General features: G+C 39.2%; 1 protein-coding gene across 1 annotated transcript in view; it reads right to left on the bottom strand.

The window, feature by feature from the left end:
- The window catches only part of GLRA3 (glycine receptor alpha 3), a 90,638-nt gene that overhangs the window by 42,820 nt on the left and 24,916 nt on the right, over window positions 1–22,902 (bottom strand). The window contains exon 4 of the mRNA XM_063336620.1: window positions 31–254. Coding sequence (XP_063192690.1) covers window positions 31–254 — 224 coding nt within the window. The remainder of the gene's footprint in view (window positions 1–30; window positions 255–22,902) is intronic.

Raw genomic sequence — 22,902 nt, 5'->3', positions numbered from 1 at the left:
ATGAAAAAAACCTTTTGATTAGAGACTCACCTGATGGAATAAAGTACATTTCCATTTTTGAAAATTCGCAACAACTTATTATCTGTCGTAACTTCATGAAAGTTGGCACCTTTTTCATTAGCGAAGAACAAATCAGGTTTCCAAATTGAATCCAGCATGGATGGATCTAAGTCTAGAGAGTCATCTGGATATTCGCTGTACGCGAGGCGTGGATCATTCCAATTCTGACGGAGAAAGATGTTCACTCGGTAATCCTGCATGAAAGAGAAAACAAGCAAAGCTTTATCAAGCATAGGGATTTAGCTTTTATTTCATTTCTTAGCCATGTAATCCCCTGTCCATCTGTGGATGACAAAAGAATTACTTAGCTGAATGCCAGCATGATACCTATTTGTATCAGTGGGGACACAATGGATAAGAATAAAGATGCATTTCAGGGTAATTGAAAAAGTCCCAAGCTAAGGAAATCCAGCCTCCACGTACAGTTCATATAACTTCATACAACTCTACCCCTACAGCACCTTTGTCTTGAAATCAAAATGAGAGAAGCAATAAAAAGAGTTTTACGGAGTTACCTTTTTCCACCCAGCTCCTGGCGGGGACGTTCCCACTTCCCTCTCTTAGGCAGTGAGAAGCTGTCCCACTGTAAGGGAAGTTAAATTCGTTTCTTCTTTCTCTCTCTAATCCTTACATATTTTAGACCCATCGCTTAGACTTCCTGTGCCTCAGGAAAATTTTTGAGCCATAACTTGCCATACAGCCGCCTGAGAAGGACACATGTTCCTCCTCTGCTTAAACATGGTGGAGATCATATGAGTCCTTACAAAAAATTAGCTTAGGTACAAGTGGAGTCACCTTAATTCCTACAGACAGCCCTGTCTTAATCAAGGGGGCTTTTACAGAAAAGATGAGTGGAGGACTTCAAACTTCTGGAAGTCATTTTGGAGTTGTATATACTCCTTATCAGAGAAAATGTCGTATTTATGGCTGCACACTTTCTCAAAAATTTACCACTCTGAAAGATTAAAATATTTGTTTTTAAATAAAAGTATTAGCATCTCATTACATTATGTCTAGAACTGAGAGAACTGAGCATAAGGACATAGGGACTATGCTTTTATTGGCCATAATACAATTTTCCTCATTCTTTACACTACTGCACTAATGGAAGAAGATAAAAATAAAATAGAAAGAAAGACATGTTAGGTGCAGAGGGGAAATGGGAGCTGATTATCAGAGCTTACGTGACATTTCTGAATATAGTAGCAGTAAATAACCACTTTTTATTGTTATAAAAGACAATGAAAATTCATTTTAAAAAGGAAACTTTTTTGAGTCAGAACAGGAAACAAGGTGTTCAAGACTGAGCAATACGATTTGGCCAATAACTGTGCATTGCAGTTATTAGTGGTTAGAATAACCAGTTAAAACCCCACTGGTGTAGAAATTGTGGGTACTGTTAAAATTCCAGTGTCCTATCAATATTTGCTCTTATGAAACTTGGAACATGCGGCCATACGGTTGTGAGGATCATGCCAACAGACAGAAAAAAGGACAACAGGAACCTCAATATTCAACATTTACTCATGCAAAATGGTTTTTTATACCTTCAGCATTCTGCTGTTTTGGTCAATTTAGGGTAGCCAAACAGCCTAAAAACATGTTTACCAAGCATTTGTTGGTTGATAATCAGAAAATACTGCATATCATATAGAGAAAGTCCCAGCAGATGTTTTTTTATTAATGTAACCTTATAAATTTTAAAGACAAAACCAGTAAGTGGAAAACTACACCTGGAGAAGGAAATTAATTCAGATTTTTGTTTTCAGCAGGCATGAAAAAGGCTGCCTGGCCAAATGGAAGCACGTAACATTAAACACCAGGTAGAAAGAGCATAGGATTTCCTAATAAATTGGGTTTTTAATAAATTGTTAATTAATTTGTTAACCTCCCTTTCAGAAAAGGACTTAAAGAAATTTCACTTCTTTTTCAACGGGGCTAGTGGCAGCCTCAAGAGAAGTAAAAAGTTCTGATGAGAAGGTGTTGGTATTATTCATAATTAGCACCATGGTGTGATGAAACGAGAGCCGGGGATTTGTACTTTAGAGATGTAGAAACAAGTTGCTTTTTTGGTTTTTTTTTGGTTTTGTTTTTTTTTTTTCTCCCCTGAATTAAGCCAAAACTCTTAGACAAGCCTCAGTGGTCATAGAACTGAGCTTTTCGTGTCTCCCATACAGCAAGAAGGCATAATCATAAAATCATTTTGATTGGAAGAGACCTTTCAGGTCATCAAGTCCAACCATTAAGCTAAAACTGCCAAGTCCACCACTACCCCGTGTCCCTCAGCACCACGTCTGCCTGGCTTTTAAATCCCTCCAGGGATGGCGACTCCACCACTGCCCTGGGCAGCCTCTTCCAATGCTTGACAACACTCTGGTGTAGAATTTTTTCCTAACGTTCAATTTAAACTTTAAATTTTACTGATTTAAATTTTTTCCAGCTTTTAAGATGAAAAAAACCCTACTTATATGTTTCATTGAAGCAAATGAAACTGTTTTTCATTGTTCTCTCCCCTGAAAAGTCTGACCTAAATTGGCTCTCGTTATTCACTAAAAAAATGCCTAATCTATTGAAAAAGATACAGAAAGAGATACATCTGACTGCTATTGTATGAAGGACAAGTATTCATTGTCTCAGTTTATACTTACACATTGTGACCATAAGGCTTAGCTGCTTTTAACAAGTAGGGTTGTTCGATGCGAACACAGAGTCCAGAATTAAATTGCCAGAATTGACCAGTTTTCCTACAAGGGGAATCCTGTTCTCATGTGCTACTTGCCTGGAGGGGTGACTCCTAACTCAAATAACTCTGTGCTGGGGAGGTTTCTTAAGGGGAGAGAGAAATAATCATTTACGTTGTGGTGGCTTCCACAGCCACTTCTGTAACCTCAAGGCTGCTGTTGTCGGACCCTGCTTCTGCGGAATGAGATCGCTCGATGCGTCTACGCTTGATCCACTGTCACAGAATCACAGAATGGCTGGAGTTGGAAGGGACCTTAAAGATCATCTGGTAACAACACCTCCCTGCCCTGGGCAGGGACACCTCCCACCAGCCCAGGTTGCTCCAAGCCCCGTCCAACCTGGCCTTGAACCCCTCCAGGGATGGGGCAGCCACAGCTTCTCTGGGCAACCCATTGTCTTTTGAAACCCTTGGCCACAGGGCGAGGATCAGGATAATGTTCGTGTACTTCATAGGGCTCAAGAAAATAGAAATTGGGAGATAAGTGATTATTCTTTGTTGTCCATGCTCAGGCTGAGGCCATTACGGACTGCAGTACTAACATTTTAATTAGTAATTTCCAGCACACAGTGAAATCTAAAATACTTACAGAATATGTTGATTCCTTCTTCATTAGGCTGATACAGCTAAAGCTATATTTGGATAGCATACAGAATATGCCTAGATGCTTTATGGAAACTTTTGCACAAATCCTCAAGATATTAACTGCCTAACTCTCACTGGTTTCTTTAATGCATTTTTAATATGTGCTGTGTGTGGAATCCTAGATCTGAGAGACAGATATAAAAGCAAATTTCCAAAATATGTCCTTCATTTGAACATTGCGTATCACCTGCTCTCATAATTTTTGAATGCTGTCATTTGAACCAGATCATCAATTTTTCATGCATAAATGAATAAGCTTCCAGAACTCAACTGTTACAATTCCAAATAATATTATAATTTTGACTACTATATTCATCTAAGTGAAACCTAGACTTGTCTTTTGCATAATGTAGCCAAATGGTTTTTGCTTTATTTGTTCTAACTCACTGTAAAATTTTAACATGGGTATCTTACGGTCTTTCCAAGAACACCACTAAGAGTAAATTTAAAGGCGCTCTGAGAAATATTGTTCTTTTCAAGAATTTTTTTAAAATCTGGTAACTACAGTCTATTACCCACTATGGTGTTGTAATGAAGGCTGGATACGATCCTCTGTTCCTACGAAGGTATCTCAGACATACTGGAAAGAGCTGCTCAGGTGAAGGCTCAAGTGAGGAATGAAAATTAGCTGGCTGGTCTGGAGTAAGAGCGAGGCAGGACTAGAGAGAACTGCTGGAGTCATGGGGGGAACGGGGACGGCTTTAAATGGCTTAAGTAGATGTTACAAGGGAGATAAATATGTCTTGGGAAGAATAAGGGAATCCTGGTCTAAAAAAGTAACCAATGTCTTGAAGAGCCACTTCAAAGTAAGTATAACTCTGTAACGAGAGTGGGCTATTTGTTTTATTGAATTTGTTTATCGCCCCGTAGGGAATGAGACTATTTGGTCATACAGTTGTGTGGGTGTTATCATTCTTCTCGCTCTCTGCCCTCACCCCCCCCCAAAAAAATTATCGGGTGTTCAGTTGCTAGTGAAATTGTATTAGTAGTTCATGTTTCAGCACAACGTCCTTGGTACACCAACCATAAAATGAATGCTGTAGAGCACATGTCACTTCATTTTCCGTTTTTTTTCTTGGGTAAATGAAAAACATATTTGGCCTTTGTTCTACAGAACATTGTGTTTGTCTTATGCTTTTTATCTTCAATATACTTTGACTTCTTAATCTTGATGTAATTTGTTAAATAGGATGCTTTTAACAGGCTAATTAAAAGCCCTTAGGAATTTTACCTTTAATATTTTTATTTTGATATAATACTGGTGAAAAAAAGTTACACTTAAGACTAACTCCACAACTGGAATATAAAATAGAAAACTAAGAAGAAAATGGTTATTTTCTGAACTGGATGAGTGCTGCACAGTCCAGTATAGTACTATAGACTTGGTGTTGCTATGGAACAGAAGTAAAAACATAATGCTAACTTTTTTATTTTACAGTTTCTAAGATGAATTCTCCCCTTGTAACATATGCTTTCCTGGTTTACCATAGCTACAATTAATTTTTTATTTTATTTTAGAAAACCATGAGAGAAAATTTCACAAAAAGGGAAGGGCGATTTTGGATTTTGTTCTACTAGCACAAAGCTAGTACCAGGGGGGGACTGGATGGATACAGGTTGTCATAGTTGTCTTCTCTCTTGGGTTTGCTTTCCTGGTCTCACTGCTGTACACGAAAAGCTACTATGTTACAGAACACATTCATAATTTTAATTTTTACTGGTGAGATTTTCTAAAGTTGTTGTCTCATTCTCTGAAAAATATGCAATTTGACATGCTTTTTATTGCCGCCTTGATTAGTATAATTAGTCAGGATGCCCTGTGTCATATTAGTACTTTGTGATAATAACATCTGTCTCTTAAATTTGTTCACTGGCCCTAAGAACTATGGCTGCGCTTTAGGTAACACAATCACTTTGGGTAAATTGATGGAGTTTCGTTAGTTTTCCTTTACATACCTGAAAATTTCAGACTGGACCAAAAGCTATCCCGCATATTTCAATATGCCTTTGATGAAATTTCCCTAGTATAGAAACTCAAGGATTTAAATTGAAGCAAACCCCTCAAAGAGGTAAGTCAGTTTGCATGCAGGTTACCCGTGTCATTGCAAAATCAAAGCGGGAGAAGACCCTTGAAATTCACAATGACATTTAAGAAATGTAAATGAAATCTGTGTAATCTGATGGATTCCCTGTATTTCCTCATGCTTAACAGTTGGAATTCCATGATTACTGAGATTATTTATGGTGAAGCCTCATCTTTAGTCATGCATGTTCAGAAAAGGAATATATAGAAGAAGGATGATCTAGAACGGGACAGGGTAGCCAGTTCTGTGAGAACAGACAGAAAAGTTTGATTTCTTTAAACCGGTAATACAAAGGACTTGTATTATGACTTGATTGATGACTTGATTGCGACCCATAACTATATCAAAGGACAAATACTAGAGGGAGAAAACATTCTAAATCTAAAGACAAGAACATTCTTAATTATCAATAAATTTAGACTGGACTAAAATGGCTCATTCTTTGGCTCATCACGTGTCCTGGTTTGAGGTAAAACACCATGCTAATAAACATTGGTGATCTTTTCACCGACATGATTTATTATTGCAAATAAGGGACTTATCTTTATTTTTTATCACATCTTTGCACTATTACAGGTCTGAACTGCAGCATGGATAGTGCATATATCTATGTTATATGGCAGTTCAATTAATGAGTGGGAAAAAAAAATGCAACAGACTCCATGCTCCACCATTAACTGCAACTCATTAATCTGTCAGAGATTTACCATAGCAGCTGAAGAGAAATTAACTGTGATTTAAATTGATTGCTGAGTACGTAACTTTAATTGACACCCCAAATCTGTGTCAGAGTAACAAGATTTGACTAATGCCAAACATCCCTAAGAACACGCTTTTCTGTACTGCATGGCTGTAGGGCATTCCTTACAAGAAGCAATGTAGATACGCTCTTGATTACGGTAAAGAGTTTGTCTGACTCTCAGAATCCTTCCCGGTGATCTGTCCCTGGATAATTCCACAGGTGGAAGCTCTCTTTCCAGAACTGATTTTGTCAGTGGGTAAAACTTAAAGGTGATTTTATTGTTCTTGCTGTGGAATTACACAGTCCATGGGAGCAACTGCAGTAATGCAGTAAAAAGGACTTTGTGAATTTTCTGAAGGATTCCTCCCTCAGAGAGGAATGTCTTCATCGATGGGCCTTAGGAGAAAGCCTTCCTCTTGCAATTTTGCTTTCTAATCCTGTGAGTCTTGCAATTTTATTGTATAAGGACGAGTATGCGGTTCCACGCATGAAGACATGGAAAACTTTCCTGTGTCCTGCCTCAAGTCAGTTGGCTAAACACTTTGTTGGTGATCAGGATCTCTCGAGTTGAGCCCTTGTGGGCTGAGGATGAGCCTGTTCGGTTCCTGGATAGAAGCTCTAATCCTAGACTAGTTTGAAATGTTGGTTTCTCTTTCCCCTTCCATCAAGTAGGATAGGCCAGATGGTTTGGGGATTTGGGTGAGGGCTAACTTGCCTCTCATCTCAGGAAGTTTTAGGAACTTGTTTGAGCTATTCAGAAAAGATTTTTGATGGTTTTTGGATGAAGTGTCCTCTCTTTCCTTGTCCACGGATGTATAAAAGCAGATTTTAAAGTGTTCATTAATATTTTTAATCTTTTTGGTTTGTTTGGTTGGTTTGAGTTTGGTTTTGTTTGTTTGGTTGGGTTTTTTTAATACTTCTGAACCACTAGGTAGCCAGGTGGGTGTCCTGTGAATAGTTTTAAAATGTTATTTAAATTTTGCCTAATTCCTTTGCAGTGTTTGACTCCAATTAGTGCCCAGCAATAATCATATTGAAGTCAATGGAACTAGAATGAACTTGGCAAAGAACTAGCTAAAACTAGGAACTGACAATTTCTATCTGTAATATCAGATATCTCAGATTCCGTTACAAAATCAAAATTCAGAGTTCAGCAAGCAAGTATATATACTACTTGCGTACCAAGTGCTCTTCCCGGGTGTGTCACCTGCTTTCCTAACCTTGGATTCAGAAGTGGTGTAGCCTCTGTTAACATTCTACTTGGGACACACGAATGTCGCTTGCTGCCTTTCCTTCTGGGTTGAGTAATATCTCATTTCCCATCCCTGCTAATGGTTTGGAGGATGAGAACTGCTCAGTCACTACTCCAGTTCAGTCTTTCCCTTACTGAAAGTATGGGGACACTTACAGGATGCTTATTAGTACAGAGCTATCAGTCTTTGTCATGCAATCCACAGCTAAAAGAAGAATGTATTAATAGTTTCTGTGAGGACTCCTTGATTTTTAGCTTCTGACTCCCTTGTCTTCATTACAAAACATTCAAAATCTGTTGAACTCAAAAGTGTGCTACAAAATCTGCTTATTTTCCATGGGATTTAGGATCAAAACATTACAAAATGGTTTAGTCAATTGTACTGTTGGGTTTTTTTTCTGTTTTATTATCAGTAGCAATGGCTGGATTTTAGTTTCTGTGCTCACAAACAATCATCATATCAAAAGTCTAAGCTAGTTAATATCTAGGATGTTTACTTTTAAAAAAAAATAATCAAACACAGTACTTACTGTATAATAACATTTGTCACAGCTCTTACTGCATGTCTTAGAATATTTATTAATTGAAGATTGAGTATACTACTTCCATTCTTAATGGAAGTTGTGTGTTCCCAGCTCCTAATGCATTACACTAAAACCACATTTTGCAACTTGTTCAATGTAATTGCTTTTTTAAGCTTTAGCTCAGGGGCTTTTAACATGTTTGCACTTTCACACAGTAGTATAAGGGATTAGATGAAAATGGACATGACAGTTACATGAACAAACATCATGCACTAAGCCTCTGTCTTCGTTGATCTTTGCCTTGTTCTCAGCTGACAGAAGATTCTGGGTATTTTTCTGCAGACAAATGATGTGTCCCTGAAGATGCTCTTGCTCTAGCAGCAGGAGGCATTTCTTGCTAAGTGAAAAGCTGGGTTTTTCTGAGATTATTCATTTGTTCAGATGAATTTTTGGTGCTATATATTCCATGTTGTTATTAGTACATTTTCTGTGTTAGCACTTAGAACATGACTGGTTTCGATGGGTGACTGAATGGGCTCATAGTAGAAATCTTTATTGAAAACATGTATTTGAAATCATCTTCTGTTTCATCTCCTCAGGAAAATATAACCAAATTAATAAGACATGAATTTGGGAATTCCACACTAACTTTCCTTGCAGCCTTTCTTGTGTTGGTAGGTAACTATGTCATTATCTAGAATAGGGTGAAAAGGGTAAAATAAAAGGTAAAGCTGAAGCAGCTCAAGTCCAGAAGCAGGGTCTGCTAACTCCAGTAGCTTAAATATCTGCTACAATGGGCTGTGGGAAGGGATATATCTCTAACTTTAAACAAACTTGACTAGATTTGAATTGTCTTTAAATTTATTGGTAGGCATAAAGCACACCAAGAAGTGTGTCAAGAAAATCATGTTGTTTTGGAGGTTCTACACTGATGCCATGGCAACACATAAAAGTTAATGTGGATTTGAAGCGTACCAGTGCTGAGGAGAAAGGGAACAATTTGTTTGTCTGCACGAAGACATCTAGTGGCATTTGAAAAGCCCTAAGATATTCTGCCTTTCAGCTGCTGGTTCAAACAGACGCACATCTCCTGCAATCCTATGATATGTCTACCAGCCCTAGACAACCCAGAGACTCTTAGGGATTATTAAGGCCATCTCTAAAAACACTGAGTGCACTTCAGGCAGCAAAATAAAACTTGAACAGGCACAAACTCCATTCAGTATCCATTTGCTGACCTGCTCCTTTGATGAAGAAATTTGTGAACTGGTGCATGTGGGTCTAGAGGAGTAGCAAGGGAGAAAGAAGAAATGTCAAGTTCATGGGCTTCCGCTAGGTCCGTGATGAAGGGGATGGAGATAGAGGTTACTCATTGAAAAGCCAACCTTATTTTGATAGATCTCAATTACCGTGGTTTGTAATACTACAGTCATACCAGAACACTAGTCACAGGCCCAAATCTGAAATATTTTCCCTACATATTGCTAAGCTGGGAAACGGCCTTGTTACACTGTAAGTTCTTGTATAAACATTTAAAAATTAGAGTAAAATTATCCAAAATGAATGAAAGACTTAAGCAGTGTAAAGTATAGACATATGCTTTGAAAAGTGTTGTTATATATATGTATTATATATAATATACATTATATCAAAGCATGCAAATTACACATTTTATATGTTCAGTTTTCTGAAACTGTAGACTAACCAGTTTCATAACCTTCACAAAAATAAGGAAAAACTTGTTGCAAAAGAGGGAACTAATAAAGACTGACTAGAAACATCAAATTTTCAGTACTCTATCCGTTCAATCCTACTAGAAGTCAAGTAGCTAAACCCTCATTCAATTTAAATCTATAAAAGAAGGTAGAGCAGCTAAAACGAAGATTGTGAGAGATCCCACATATTGGAGCACGCAATGTCTGTAGATGGAAAGCAGACTAGAAATCTTCTTTAACTAATCCTGTTATGCCAATAAATTAGCTTTCATATGTTCCTATACGTTTACACTTTGGAAATCTATTACCTGAAAAAGAAATCTAGTGATTGAAAGATCAGGCAACGTAAAGACTGCTTATTTTTTAAAGAAAGTGAATAAATCCAGATTCCCCAGAAGTGCTTTTGAAGATTATTGTTTTATCATTAAAAACAAGTAAAGAATAGTGAATACATTCTTTTTCTCAGTTACATGTATTCAATATACTCATTTTTAATTCACCTTCAATATCTTCATGATTGTGATAAAATTGATCGATATTTTTTCCCACTGGCTCCCAGTATCTGACAAGAAAGGCCTTGAGGAGGTAGCTGGCTGTCTTTTTCCGGGAAAGGAAGATATGGAATTAAATTTGCTCCCAGGCTTTGATCATGTTTTGTAGAGGCTTGCCAAGAGATGACAATCTGTAGATGCCCATCTGGAGACACCTGCCTGGGGGATGTAGATGGGAGGGTGGTGCCTCCCGGGTGCGACGGTGAACTACCCGCAGGTGCAAAAGAAAGGGCTTGGGAGTGAGAGAAAGTGCAGAACCCAGCAGGGTCCTGCTGAGGTGGTGAGTGAGACATTCTGAAGTCATATTTTGTGCTGTTGAAGAAACCAATAGTTTTAGAATCATAGAATCTTCATGGTTGGAAAGGACCTTTGAGATCATCAAGTCCAACCATACACACACCAAAAAAACCCCCCACAAACAAACAACCTCTCTGCCACTAGAGCATGCCCTGAAGTGCCACATCTGGACGTTCCTTAAACACCTCTAGGGATGGTGACTCAACCCCCTCCCTGGGCAGGCTGTTCCAGTGCCTGACCACTCCTTCAGTAAAGTAATTCCTCCTAATGTCTAACCTAAACCTCCCCTGCCGCAGCTTCAGACCACTTCCTCTGGTCCTGGTATTACAATCTAGAAGGGTTTAGTGGGGGTGTGTGGAAATAAAAGAGATCTGGCACCTTTGTTATAATGCCAGTAATGACATAGGGAGGGGTATGTCAGTAAAAATGTGTATCAGCCCACACCTTGCCCCGATTGTATCAGCTTTAAAGAAAATAAAAGCCTGAATCACGGTCTCATAATACATCTTGTTCTAGCAGCTGTTAATGAGCATATTTGACAGCATGCTGTGTATTCTCTTCGGAAAAGGAAAATGGCTACGTAGAAAACAGATTCTTACAAGCTCTTTTGATAAATTGTATAATTTTACTGTTTAATTTTAAAGTATTCTAAAATGGTTTAAACTTTATTTGGATATGATTTAGGATATGCCTTTGCAGTATGGGTATGATGTATAAAAAAAAAATCTGAGCGCACAGCTCTTTCACGCTGAGTGATTACTTTGGCTATTGTAATTAAAAATGCACACCCAGAGTGCATGAAGTACCAAGCGTTCAGCATAGAATAAAGACGTGAGAGCAGAACTGAATTTTTAAATGATGCCAAAATAACTCAAACTTATTCAAGGAAAGAATTTCAAGGTTAATGCTTCGTGTAAAGTATTTGTGCTGGAGAACTTTTCCGCCACATACTTACTAGACTCAAGCACAGAAATTAGGAACAAAGGTGACAGTCTGAAAATACTTTATTTTCTTAATTCAGGTTCATTTAACTGTTATTCTAAAGTTGACTGAAGCTTTTGTTTCTGTAATCGAAGTGTTAGTAAATTACAGGCTCATGCAAAAACGAGGGAGAAAGGCTGTATTCTTACAGTGATAGATGGGGATTTACGGACTTAACTCCTATTAGCGTTAATGGGAGTTAAGGACAAAATCCCCATATACCTTGATGAGATTAATTTTATTGCTTAAATACACATCATGAGGCAGCGATACTAAAGATATTTGAAAAATTCTTTATTTTGTCCTAGTCTCTTGATTTTTTTCTTTTTAAAAATGTCTTTACATTGGTATCTGCATCCCTATAAATTAAGGAAACATCATGACTGTGAGACAATCATAACCTCAGTGGAATTCATCTTCTTGTATGATTGCAAAAAAATATGAAACTTTATAAACAGCATACCTCATAAAAAGTGAACAGAGCTATGTAGTGATGCCGCAATCTTATTTTCACAGGTCCTCAGGTTTTCTGTAACAGTGACTGAACAGATCTCAGCTTGCAAATCAGTTATCGTCACAGCTTTTTCTGGGTAATGCTGTAATTGCTATAGCAGGACATAGACTTTTAGCAACAGCTGGACAGAGCTGCTATTCAAGCAGATCGAAAAGACTAATATAAAAAAGGAAGAGTAAGAAAGAAGATGCTGGAGGGGATGGGAGTAATGCCATAGGCTTTCATAGCACAGTGCTAAGTTGTGGCTTTTCCTTTCAGTGAAAAAGAGCAGTCAGAGAAAGAAGACTCTGGAAGCAAGCATAGGGTAGCGGGAATAAGCGGTGTGAACTTTTCTCCATCTTTTCTAGAACAAGATCAGATGGGTGTAGGTAAACACTGGATCTAAAAATTTGGTTAAAGGCTAAGTTTCCTTTGGAATGATAAAATAAAGATTCTGGAAGAACCTTTCATATGGGCTGGCATGGAAAGAAAGCATCTGGGTTTTAGGCTGAATTAGAACAGGTGATGAATAGGACTATAAAGCAGAATTGTCTGCAGTAGCAAGGGATTGCACTGATGAAGTCCCTTCAAGTCTTCTGTTCTTAAGAATTGCAGCTTGTGGCTATGGGGAAATGGAAAATTTGGTATCTTTAATCAGAGCTGTTCAGCTTTCTGTGTTGTACAAAGTGTTTTCTAAAATCTTTAAGAATGTTTGTTAAAACAGACCGGAGAGAATGAGAAAATTATTTCCTACAGTATGTCTGGAAGAGCTGATTGTAACATCTATCATAGTAAATATTTATCGATTTTTAGATAGAAAAATTACTCCTAGGCTTAGAGTACTAAGGCAGCTGCAGGCTTGGATTCAGTCTTTTCTTCAAATGAGGTGAAAACCATTTGAATCTAGGTTTCCCTTAATGCAAGGAAAACGTTAAGAAAATGTTGCCCAGCACCCAAGTGTCGGACTAGCACTGCTGCCTGTTCCCTAGGCCTGTGGGACTGACGTGTTCTGAAACGTTTAGACTTGGGTGCACCTGAAGTTGGTGTAGATGGCTGTATACCTGATTTGACATCTCTCCCAGGACTAGGAAGTCAGAGCAGAAGATACGGTGTGCGGCTGGTGGTGTCTGACAAGAGATTTTTTGGCTGCCCAGCTCAAATGAGCAGACACAGCCACTCAGCTTCCAGACTAGGCCTGAGGCTCTGGGGTATTTCCCATGTTTTCTGTGACAGCTGGGACTATAAACTGCTAGTTGTTTTTCATGAAAAATCTTGGAGATTCAATACTAAGCATCATGTCTTAGTCCTTTGTTAAGCTGAATGACAAAAACCTGCTAAAATTTAGGAAACGAAAAGACTACCAGATAACCTGTATGCAGTGCTTTTCGATTAATTTAGTTTGTAGGTAAGGAACTGCATCTTCAGGCACTGCAAAAATAGGATCAGAGAAGAGCAGTCTGCTTTGGAATGAGAAAACCTGTTGTCAGTCTCTAGCTGCAGCTTTTCTACATGAGCTCAGGTTTCCCGACTTCTGCATGTGCCATAGTCCTGAAACGCTCTTCTTGCATCTTGGGAAACTTGAGAGATTCCCTCTTGACTGCTGGCAATAAGTAATTAAAGTTATGTCTTGAAACCTTGACAGCACCACACAGGTCTGAAATTAGTCATAAGTTACCCTTATAGATGGCTATTAAGATCCAGATGATCTGTTTATATCAGTAGGGAAAATTAAATGGAACCAGCAGTCTTTATTTCTGACTTAGATATTTATTCTCTATATTGCATAAAGAAACCATTGAATTTCAGCCCAGAGTTCCAGAAAACATCACAGAATCTGGCTGTGACTCGGCCACCAAACCTCACTGGGATAAATATAAAACCTATTCCGATTCATCTTCTTCCAAAAAAATCTTGAAATAAATCATGGGTCACAGCCACAAAAAAAAATAATCCAGCTTAAAAATCAGAACAACTGAAATGGGAACTTTAGTATTTCATTTTGGAAACCTTCTGGTATATCATGTTTCTAGATCCTGCTTTAAAGGCGTCTGTTTTTGCAAAAGTCTGTCTGTGGCCGTTTCGTGGCTGCTGTCAGGGAAAACTGTCTGTTTGACCTTCTGCTTTACTGTAGATACTTGTTATTATATTTTCAGACCTATGACTTGTTCATGCACAGAATGTTCTTTTCAGTTCTTGCATCACTCTTAAATTTCCATTAATAGTGCAAATACACAGTAACAACTGAGTCAGATCCCTTATGACAATGCCTTCATCTAAAGCCATTGAAAATGTCCGAAACTTTTTCAAGCAGCTTTTCATCAGCACCGTATCACTTATTCTGGACTTTAACTTCACGGTCAATCTACAGGTGCTGCCCGTATGAGATAATTACCTTTCTTAAAGGAAGTCTCAGTTCTTCATAAATCATTGAAAGGATATCTAGAAATGGCCGGTTTTGAGACCTGAAAACAAGACCTTGCTGTTTCTCCAGTATTTTCTCAAATGCACTCAGTTAATAGGTAAGACTGAACTGTATCTCTAGAGCTTTCAGCGGAACTTGGCCTCAGGATGCTATCTATAAAATTAACCTGAGACTTGGTCTTGAGTTGGTTTGTTGCCGCTTTAGAACGACAAATAACAAAGGTTAACCTAATGTTGAATAAGATTATTTGTTCATTTTTTACAGACGTGTCTATTCATAGTTTATATTTCAGTTTTTCCCTATGTCCACATTGACTATATTGGCTTTTAAACAGATGAAATATGTGGAAACCATCCCTGTAACTGAGCCTCTTTTTCAAATACCGTAATCTCACTCTATTAACCAAGGAACGAATGCTCCTGCTCCCTAATAACTCACCAGAGAGTTGCTTCTGAAAACAGTTTAAAAACCGCTGGCTTGAGGGGCCGGGGAAAGAAAGAAACCTGCCACCAGCTTCTGCAAAGGTCGTCAACTCCAGCAAAGGCAAATCTTCTGGTGATTTTTAAAAATCAGTTTAATCAGCCATTTTTTACTAGTCCAAACCTAAACCAAACATAACAGTCAAAACTATTTCTTCTTTGCTGCCCAAATTCCTGGAATTTAATTCTGGAATGATCCAATCCAAACACTGCCTATTATGTTTTTCGGAAAGACGTAAATCATCAAAGGAATCAGAAAGGAAAAATTGACATTTCCTTTACTTTTTCAGAGTCATAAAAGGAGTGCAAGAGGCTGGAGTTATTTCCTGAGAAAAAAAACTCCAGTATAGATGCCAGGAAAGAATACAGGAATATTCTCATTTTATAACACAGAAAGAGAAGGTGAGGAAAAGGTATAGAATAGTACAATCATCCTCACGAACTTCCCTGAGGCCAGAAAACAAACGCAGTGAGAATATTTTTCCTCATTTCTGACTTTTTGTGTAAGGCTGACTTTCACTGTTAGTAGGGAACCAGATTTCCCCAGATGTGGAAATTCAGCTGTTGGTACCTGCTGACCATCATGTGCAGCATCAGCTGTACTAGCCTCTTCTGTGTGTAGCGTCACCCACCTCTCCATCTGCAGCACCATCTATTACAGTCTAGCAGCAAATCGGGTACTTGACCCTCATGTTTCCATGCACAGCTTCAGCTGGTCTCCTCCGTAACAGGTACCTGAAAACACACCTTCTTCTCACCACCCAGTAGAGATACGCACTCACCCTTGATCAGCTCTTGGAAAAAGTTGGTACCATGTCACACCTTGTAACTTGGTGAGATGGATGGGAGCTGGCTGTGCTACCTTTCGCTAACTTCTCCTTCTCCCTCTCTGCTTCATTATGCTGTCGTGATACCATCCAGTGTCTTACCTGATATCTTCCACCACACAGTGTCTGAATTCCAAGATTCCCTTCTAAAAAGTTATCCTAGACTAAAAGTTTCAGAGCAGAGCTGCACAAACCAATGTTTTCCATTGCAGCTTATAAAACCATCTGTCATGGGTCCTTTTTTCCCCTTTAATTTGAAAACAAATGAGCCAGCAGTGTGCCCAGGTGGCCAAGAAGGCCAACAGCATCCTGGCCTGTGTCAGGAACAGTGTGGCCAGCAGGACTGGGGCAGTGACCGTCCCCCTGGACCGGGCACTGGTGAGGCCCCACCTCGAGGGCTGTGCCCAGTTTTGGGCCCCTCACCACAAGACAGACACTGAGGGGCTGGAGCGTGTCCAGAGAAGGGCAACGGAGCTGGTGAGGGGTCTGGAGCACAAGTCTGGTGAGGAGCGGCTGAGGGAGCTGGGGGGGTTCAGCCTGGAGAAGAGGAGGCTGAGGGGAGACCTTCTCGCTCTCTGCAGCTCCCTGAAAGGAGGGGGTAGCCAGGGGGGGTCAGGCTCTTCTCCCAGGGAACAGGCGATGGGACAAGAGGAAATGGCCTCAAGTTGCACAAGGGGAGGTTTAGATTGGATATTAGGAAAAATTTCTACACCAAAATGTTGCCAAGCATTGGAAGAGGCTGCCCAGGGCAGTGGTGGAGTCGCCATCCCCGGAGGGATTTAAAAGCCGGACAGACGTGGGGCTGAGGGACATGGGGTAGTGGTGGACTTGGCAGTGTTAGGTTAATGGTTGGACTTGATGATCTGAAAGATCTCTTCCAGCCAAAACGATCCTGTGATTCTATTTGTTTGCTAACACCTACGCTGTATGCATCGCAATGTGCTTTTTCAATAACTCTTGGTTGCATCCTATAGAATTTCCACACAATATGGAAAATAGGTGCTGTATCTGGGGAGGATGGAATGATGCTGTCTGCTTAGAATGCTGGTTCAGCAAAGGATTTGCATGGGTTAACCTGGTCACGTAACAAACCGTGCAGCTGCAGACCCGCTAGAATTGGAAACACCTCTGCCTACTCCTGAGTCTGTGACCCAGGCTCAGGGGGCAGAGACAAGTTTATGATAAGATAAAGGACGTTAAATAATTCACCTTCCAAACTCATACAAGACTTCTCTGTGTTGACTTCTCTGTGCCTCGAAAGGAGGGAGTTAATTCTCAAATAGGGAAAAAAAAAAAAGAATGCTTTTTTTCTAATTTTGAAACTGTAAAGTGGACTTTATCGCATGTTCACTCATCTGAGACAAAAGCTATGCAATGTTAGATATTTCTGCCCGTCACTTCAGTATTAACACATTGCTGTATCCGTTACAAAGATTTTTTCAGCATATTTTCACCAAAGGCAGGCATATATTTCCTCCTATTTGAGATAATCATCTAAATGATTCATTTAGGAAAAATATTTGGTGAAACTCTTCAGCATTAAGCTTTGCAATGTCTACAAGTGAACGCTCCTTTCAAGTACTCTATTTAAAGACAACCTAGAATAGGTAGAATAGAACATAAATAGAAATGCTCTCTTGAAAAAAAGATGAAGCTAATGAAATTAGAGCTGTGACTTGTGAAAGAGATTATTATGATGGCTTAAAAATGGGTTAACGTAGGTTAAAAGCCCATTTTATTTGTAAATGTAAGATAATCTCGTTAGTGCTGGGAGCACAGAAAGGTCTGTCACCTGCTTCCTAACGATACTCAGGACAATACAGGTTTTTCAGGTTGAGTCAATACCCATCGGCAGAAATGTGGCAGGAACAAGTAGGAGACGTGTACTTTTTAATGTGTTAGTTGTCTGCGCTGTTGTCATTTGCATCAGGTCTCTCAGTGAGTGTCCCTTTCAATGCGCTTTTAGCACATGCGTTATACTAAGCATATTCGTACATACTTTGTAAATATTGTTGTAAATCTGCATTAAGATCAAAGCGTTGTTCCTGACCTTTAAAACTCAGAAAGCCTTGAAGGAAGTTGGTCAGTCATATTTACTAGAATAAAAGGAGGCTATTTGGGATGGCCTACTATCTGCTCCATAGCTTAACTATTCCGTCGCCTTTGCTTCATGTATTCAGTATTTTGTCTCTGAATATTTGTACATGAAAATGTCGGTGTTGATGTTATTCTCACCCTGTGAAACTGAATAATCTCTTCCTTTTTCGTTGTTGGCGGCTGCCAAGTCTGTATGCGACACGGCTCTTAACGACCAGGAAATCTCTTAGCACCAGCAGGTACAGTGCAAACACAAGCTGAGCACAGCTGGAGCTACAGAGAGACACCCTGTAAGGAACTTCTGAGGAAGCTGTGGTAAAACCTGAAATTTAAGTTCCAATGCACCAATAAAAAAAATGATTAAATTTCCTGTAGGATATGGTTCCCATATTGCGAATATACATTTAACTTCATATGACCAAGCAGCCTGATTGATTTCTCAGATTTTTAAGGTTAACTGTGCTTAGGTATATTGCTATTTATCTTAAATAAAAAAACTTCAGATGAGAAATTTATGTTACTTATGTTATTTAATCATTTAAATGATTTAAAATATTTTTTTAAATCTCCTACTAGTATTTAAGATTTCTAAATCCTTGGGTGAAAAAAAGAATAGTAGCAACATGTAAAAAATGGAAGACTGAATCTAGGTTTTCCTTTATATGTTCAAAGCAATAAAAGTTTTATTGGGCCAGAGGATGAGTGTGAAATCTTCACTTCGTGAATATGGTACAGATAGGGTACTGCCATTCCTCCAATAACAGGAATATTGGCAAGGCTGGACTCTAAGTGGTGCCGATAACAGAAGATTGTTTAAGGGAGTTTTAAATTATGTGCTTTACTTTTTTTTTTTTTTTTCCCCTCCTCAGAGCATACGTGACATAAATTAAGTTCCTCATATGATCACTTAAAATTACAACAGGTTCGACCGTAATCACAGCAAGAGGTGGCATTCCTTTCCTCGCCGCTATGAACTGTCTGGTTTGCTTTTTGAGACGAAGAAAGGGAACAGGAAATAACTGTAACCCACCCTCTAAAGAGGTTGAAAGAAATGTGTAAAATAAGAAAACAGAAAGAAAGACGCAATCTACAGAGTTAACAAGCTGTAAACCAAATTGAGCTACTTTTTTTTTTTTTTTTTTTTTGGTTTGGCTGTGGATGAGTTTAAGAGCATCTGCTTGCCCAAAAGCCGGTTCCTGCTGCACACAGTCAGTTCCCATCACGCACTGACAAACTCCTCTTCCCTACGGAGAACTACAAAGTCCAGTAATGTAAAGCCGGCCCCCGTCTATTTTGCAGCCGATCTTGTTTTTTTTAACCCATTATATTTCTGTAATTGTTTACCGTGTTATACATAACCGAGGCAGCAGAGGGAGCTCAAAGATTTTGGTCTTCAGTGAGAAAACTAAACAACCAGAGAGACGGGGAGAGAGGACCTGGCAGTGCCCCAGGGAAAGACCTGCCTCGCTGCACTCGGGCTTCTTTAGAGCTAATAGCTTATATGCATATCCCACTATTCATCTGGTAGTTTTAAATACCAGTGAGACTTCAAAGTACCACTTAGTGGCCAGCTTTTATTTTGCACTTGCTGCTTACTTCAGCTCTTTTGTTCACAGTTTGGAAAAAAAAAAAAACATTTATCAAGAACATCAAAGTCCTTTTTGTGTTTAGTAAATTGTTCTAACACGTCACTCTATGCATAAAGATTTAGACTAAATATTAAGACATAGGTACCTTCCTAATTTGAAGGTCTATAGTAAATACAATTGGTGAAATAGGGACAATTGTTAAAATACTGAACTGCAGCGAACTGGCTTTTGTTCAACAGTGCAGAAATTTAGTTTGTAAAATAATGCAAGATGGTTTTGATTGTATAGTGATATAGAAAGATTTTCTGTTTTTTCAGAAGATATTAATCTTCTGTGTTGGGGAGAATTAAAGTTAATAAAATACACGAATGGAAGTCCTATCTACAGAAAAGCATTTTTTCTTCTGCAAAAGATTTGAGTCTCCGAGAGGTCAACAGCTGCTGACCATAAGCAAAAGTCTGTTTTGAACTGTATCAGTGGATACGTTATAAACAGAATACCAGCATCTTGAAGGCTGCATTTGTCCTAAGGTCAAGGTTGTGCTTAATTGTCCAGGTTTTGAATGTATGTAATTGGTAGTCAGAAAGTTATGACATCATAGGGATAACTGAAACATGGTGGGACAACTCACAACTCGCATGACTAGAGGATTGTGATGGATGTCTGTCGGCTGTTTCTTAAAGACAGGCAGGGAAGAAGAGGAGGAGTCACGCTTTATGTTAAGGACCTCGAACGTATAGAAGTCAACCACGGAGACTGTGGAAGTCCTATTGCATGCCTTTGGGTCAAGATCAGAGGGGTCACCTGCAAAGGGGATTTTACAGTAGGCATCTGCTACCAGTCTCCAAGCCAGGATGATAAGGCCAACAAAGCAATATTTGGGCCGCTTAATCTTCAGGTCAGCAGAACCTGGTTCTTATGGGTGATTTCAACTAGCTAGACATTTGTTGGAAGAACAATACGGCAGCTCACATGTCATCCATCGAGTTCCTGCAATGCGTAGAGGACTCCTTTCTCATACAAATGTCAGATGTGCCAACCAGGAATGAGGCACTGCTGGACTTGCGACGCACAAACCAAGAAAACCTGCTTTGTAATGTCTTGGTTAGTGATAGCCTTGGCTGCACTGATCACAACATTGTGGAGTTCGGGATCCTGCTGAGCGCGCTGGAGGTTAGTACTAGGGCAAAGATTTTAGATTTTAGATTTTAGAAGGGAAAAACTTCAGCTCCCTCAGAGCTCAAATGGGAGGGGGGAAGCTTCCAGGGAGGCTAAAGGAGTTAATGTGTGCTGGGAGTTTTTCCAGAGCACTCTTCTGGAAGCACAAAACCAGTTCATCCCCTTTAAAGGTAAGGGAGGTCGGTGGAGAAAGACACCCCCTTGGCTTAACTGTGAGCTTCTGAGCCTGCTCAAAACCAGAATAGAAGTGTTTTCTCAGAACCAGAGACTGAAAAGGGGAAGAATACCCATTGAGAACTACAAGAGTATTGCCAGGGTGTGCAGAGATGCAGTTAGAAAAGCAAAAGCTCATCTTGGATTTAAATTGGCCAGAGATGTCAAAAACTGAAAGAAAGGGTTATTCAGTTATTTAAGCAACAAGCAGAAACAGAAGGAAAATGTTGGCCCACTGTTAGACAGGAGAGGTGAATTAGTCACCAACAACGCTGAAAAAGCAAAGGTTCTCAACTCTTCACCTCTATCTTTACTAGCCCTGTTAGGCCTCTGGCCTTCGGAAGAAAAAACCAGGTGGATGCAAACACAAGCCCACACTCAGTGAAGGAAGAGTTGGTGGGTGAACTGTTACAGGAGCTCGACCCCTACAAATCAATGGGCCCTGACAATATCCACCCGAAAGTGTCCCGAGCTGTCTGACGTTGTTGTGAGGCTGCTCTTCATAATCTTTGAGAAGTCATAGAGATTGGGGGACATCCCAGAAGATTGGGGGAGGGCTAATGTCACCCTCATCTACAAGAAGGGCTTAAAGGAGGATCCAGGAAATTACAGGCCCATCAGTCTTACTTATGGAATGAATCCTCCTGGGGGCTATCACAAGTCCAATGAAGCACACGATTGGGAAAAGCCAGCACAGATTCACCAAGGGCAAATCATGCTGGACGAACTTTATCACCTTCTACGACAAAGTAACCTGCTCAGTTGACGGGGGATGAGCGGTGGACATTTTTCTATAGCATACTACCCTGGAGCTATGTGTTACAGATCAGGTTGTGGTCTATCTCGACTGTTTTAATTGGCTTTCAAGGCAACACAGAACAGAGTGTAATTTCGTTGTGAGATAGAAGTATTGTACTAACTTACTAACTTGTACTGAAAGGAATCATTTATAATTCTCATTTTTTGGAGAGAAAATACACTTGAGATGTGAACTCAGGCATCCTCTTCCCAAATATGGGACAATTTTTTTAAGTGGCAGCAACTTCAGTTTTCCGTATATCCTTTTTATAGTGATCTAACTGTTAATTTTTGCACTTTACTGGCCCCGTGGTCTATCTCCTGCTTTGCACCATTTTCACCAATACAGCCATTAAAAAGTAGCTGTGGAGCCCTATTCTAATCATGTGGGCACTGCTTAATCCTCTGATTGAACCTGAATAAATCTCCTTGGACGCCATGTCAATCTGTTTGGGATTTGCAGTCTGGCAAGGCACCCAAATACAAATTAAAGTGATTTTCTACCTGAAAAAAAATCGTCTGCCTCTCCCAGTAACATCTACCACTGTGTTCCAAGGCAAGTAAAGATCAGGCAGCTGTGAACATGGCTTTGGAGATAGGGGGCATAAATATTTGACTTTATGTTATTGATTTCCTAACTACAGGTCCTTGGCTACATTCAAAGGTCTCATTTTTGCTCTTACTGGTAATTCAGAAGGATGGCTTTTGCTTAGCATTATTTCTTTATCTTCTTTTCCTTTTTTTTTTTTTTTCTTGTTGTACCAATTATTTTTGTTCCGTGTTCTGTCATTCCAAGTATGTATCCTGACCCTTGAAATTGTTGGGATTTCAAAGTATTTACTATATTTAGATCTTACAAACTCCCACAGATCTTTTATCTCTCTGTATTTTAACCCCCTCTGTCCCCAAATTACTATGTAACTCTTTTCAAAGGTGTTTATTTACCTTTGTTCAAAATATGTAAGGTACTTCTATGGAGAAAGAATGACTATATGTCCTCTCACACCAAATTTTAAGGAGTAAATCTGTGCTCCAAGTTATAAGCAGACATGTTTCACCTCTAAAATAGGATTATCCAAGTTATTTTTGTCAGTTCACAGTTCAATATTTAGTTTTACTATCTTTAGACTTTGACCTCTCTTTCTTCTTATTACCTTAAAATCTCTAGTCTTTTTGTACCCTATCTTCTGCCTTTCTTTAACAGACAAACTGTA

This window comes from Chroicocephalus ridibundus, chromosome 5 (assembly GCF_963924245.1).
Source record: "Chroicocephalus ridibundus chromosome 5, bChrRid1.1, whole genome shotgun sequence".
Classification (NCBI taxonomy): domain Eukaryota; kingdom Metazoa; phylum Chordata; class Aves; order Charadriiformes; family Laridae; genus Chroicocephalus; species Chroicocephalus ridibundus.
Note: the sequence above shows the minus strand (reverse complement) of the source record. Positions and strands in the feature narration are given on the sequence as shown.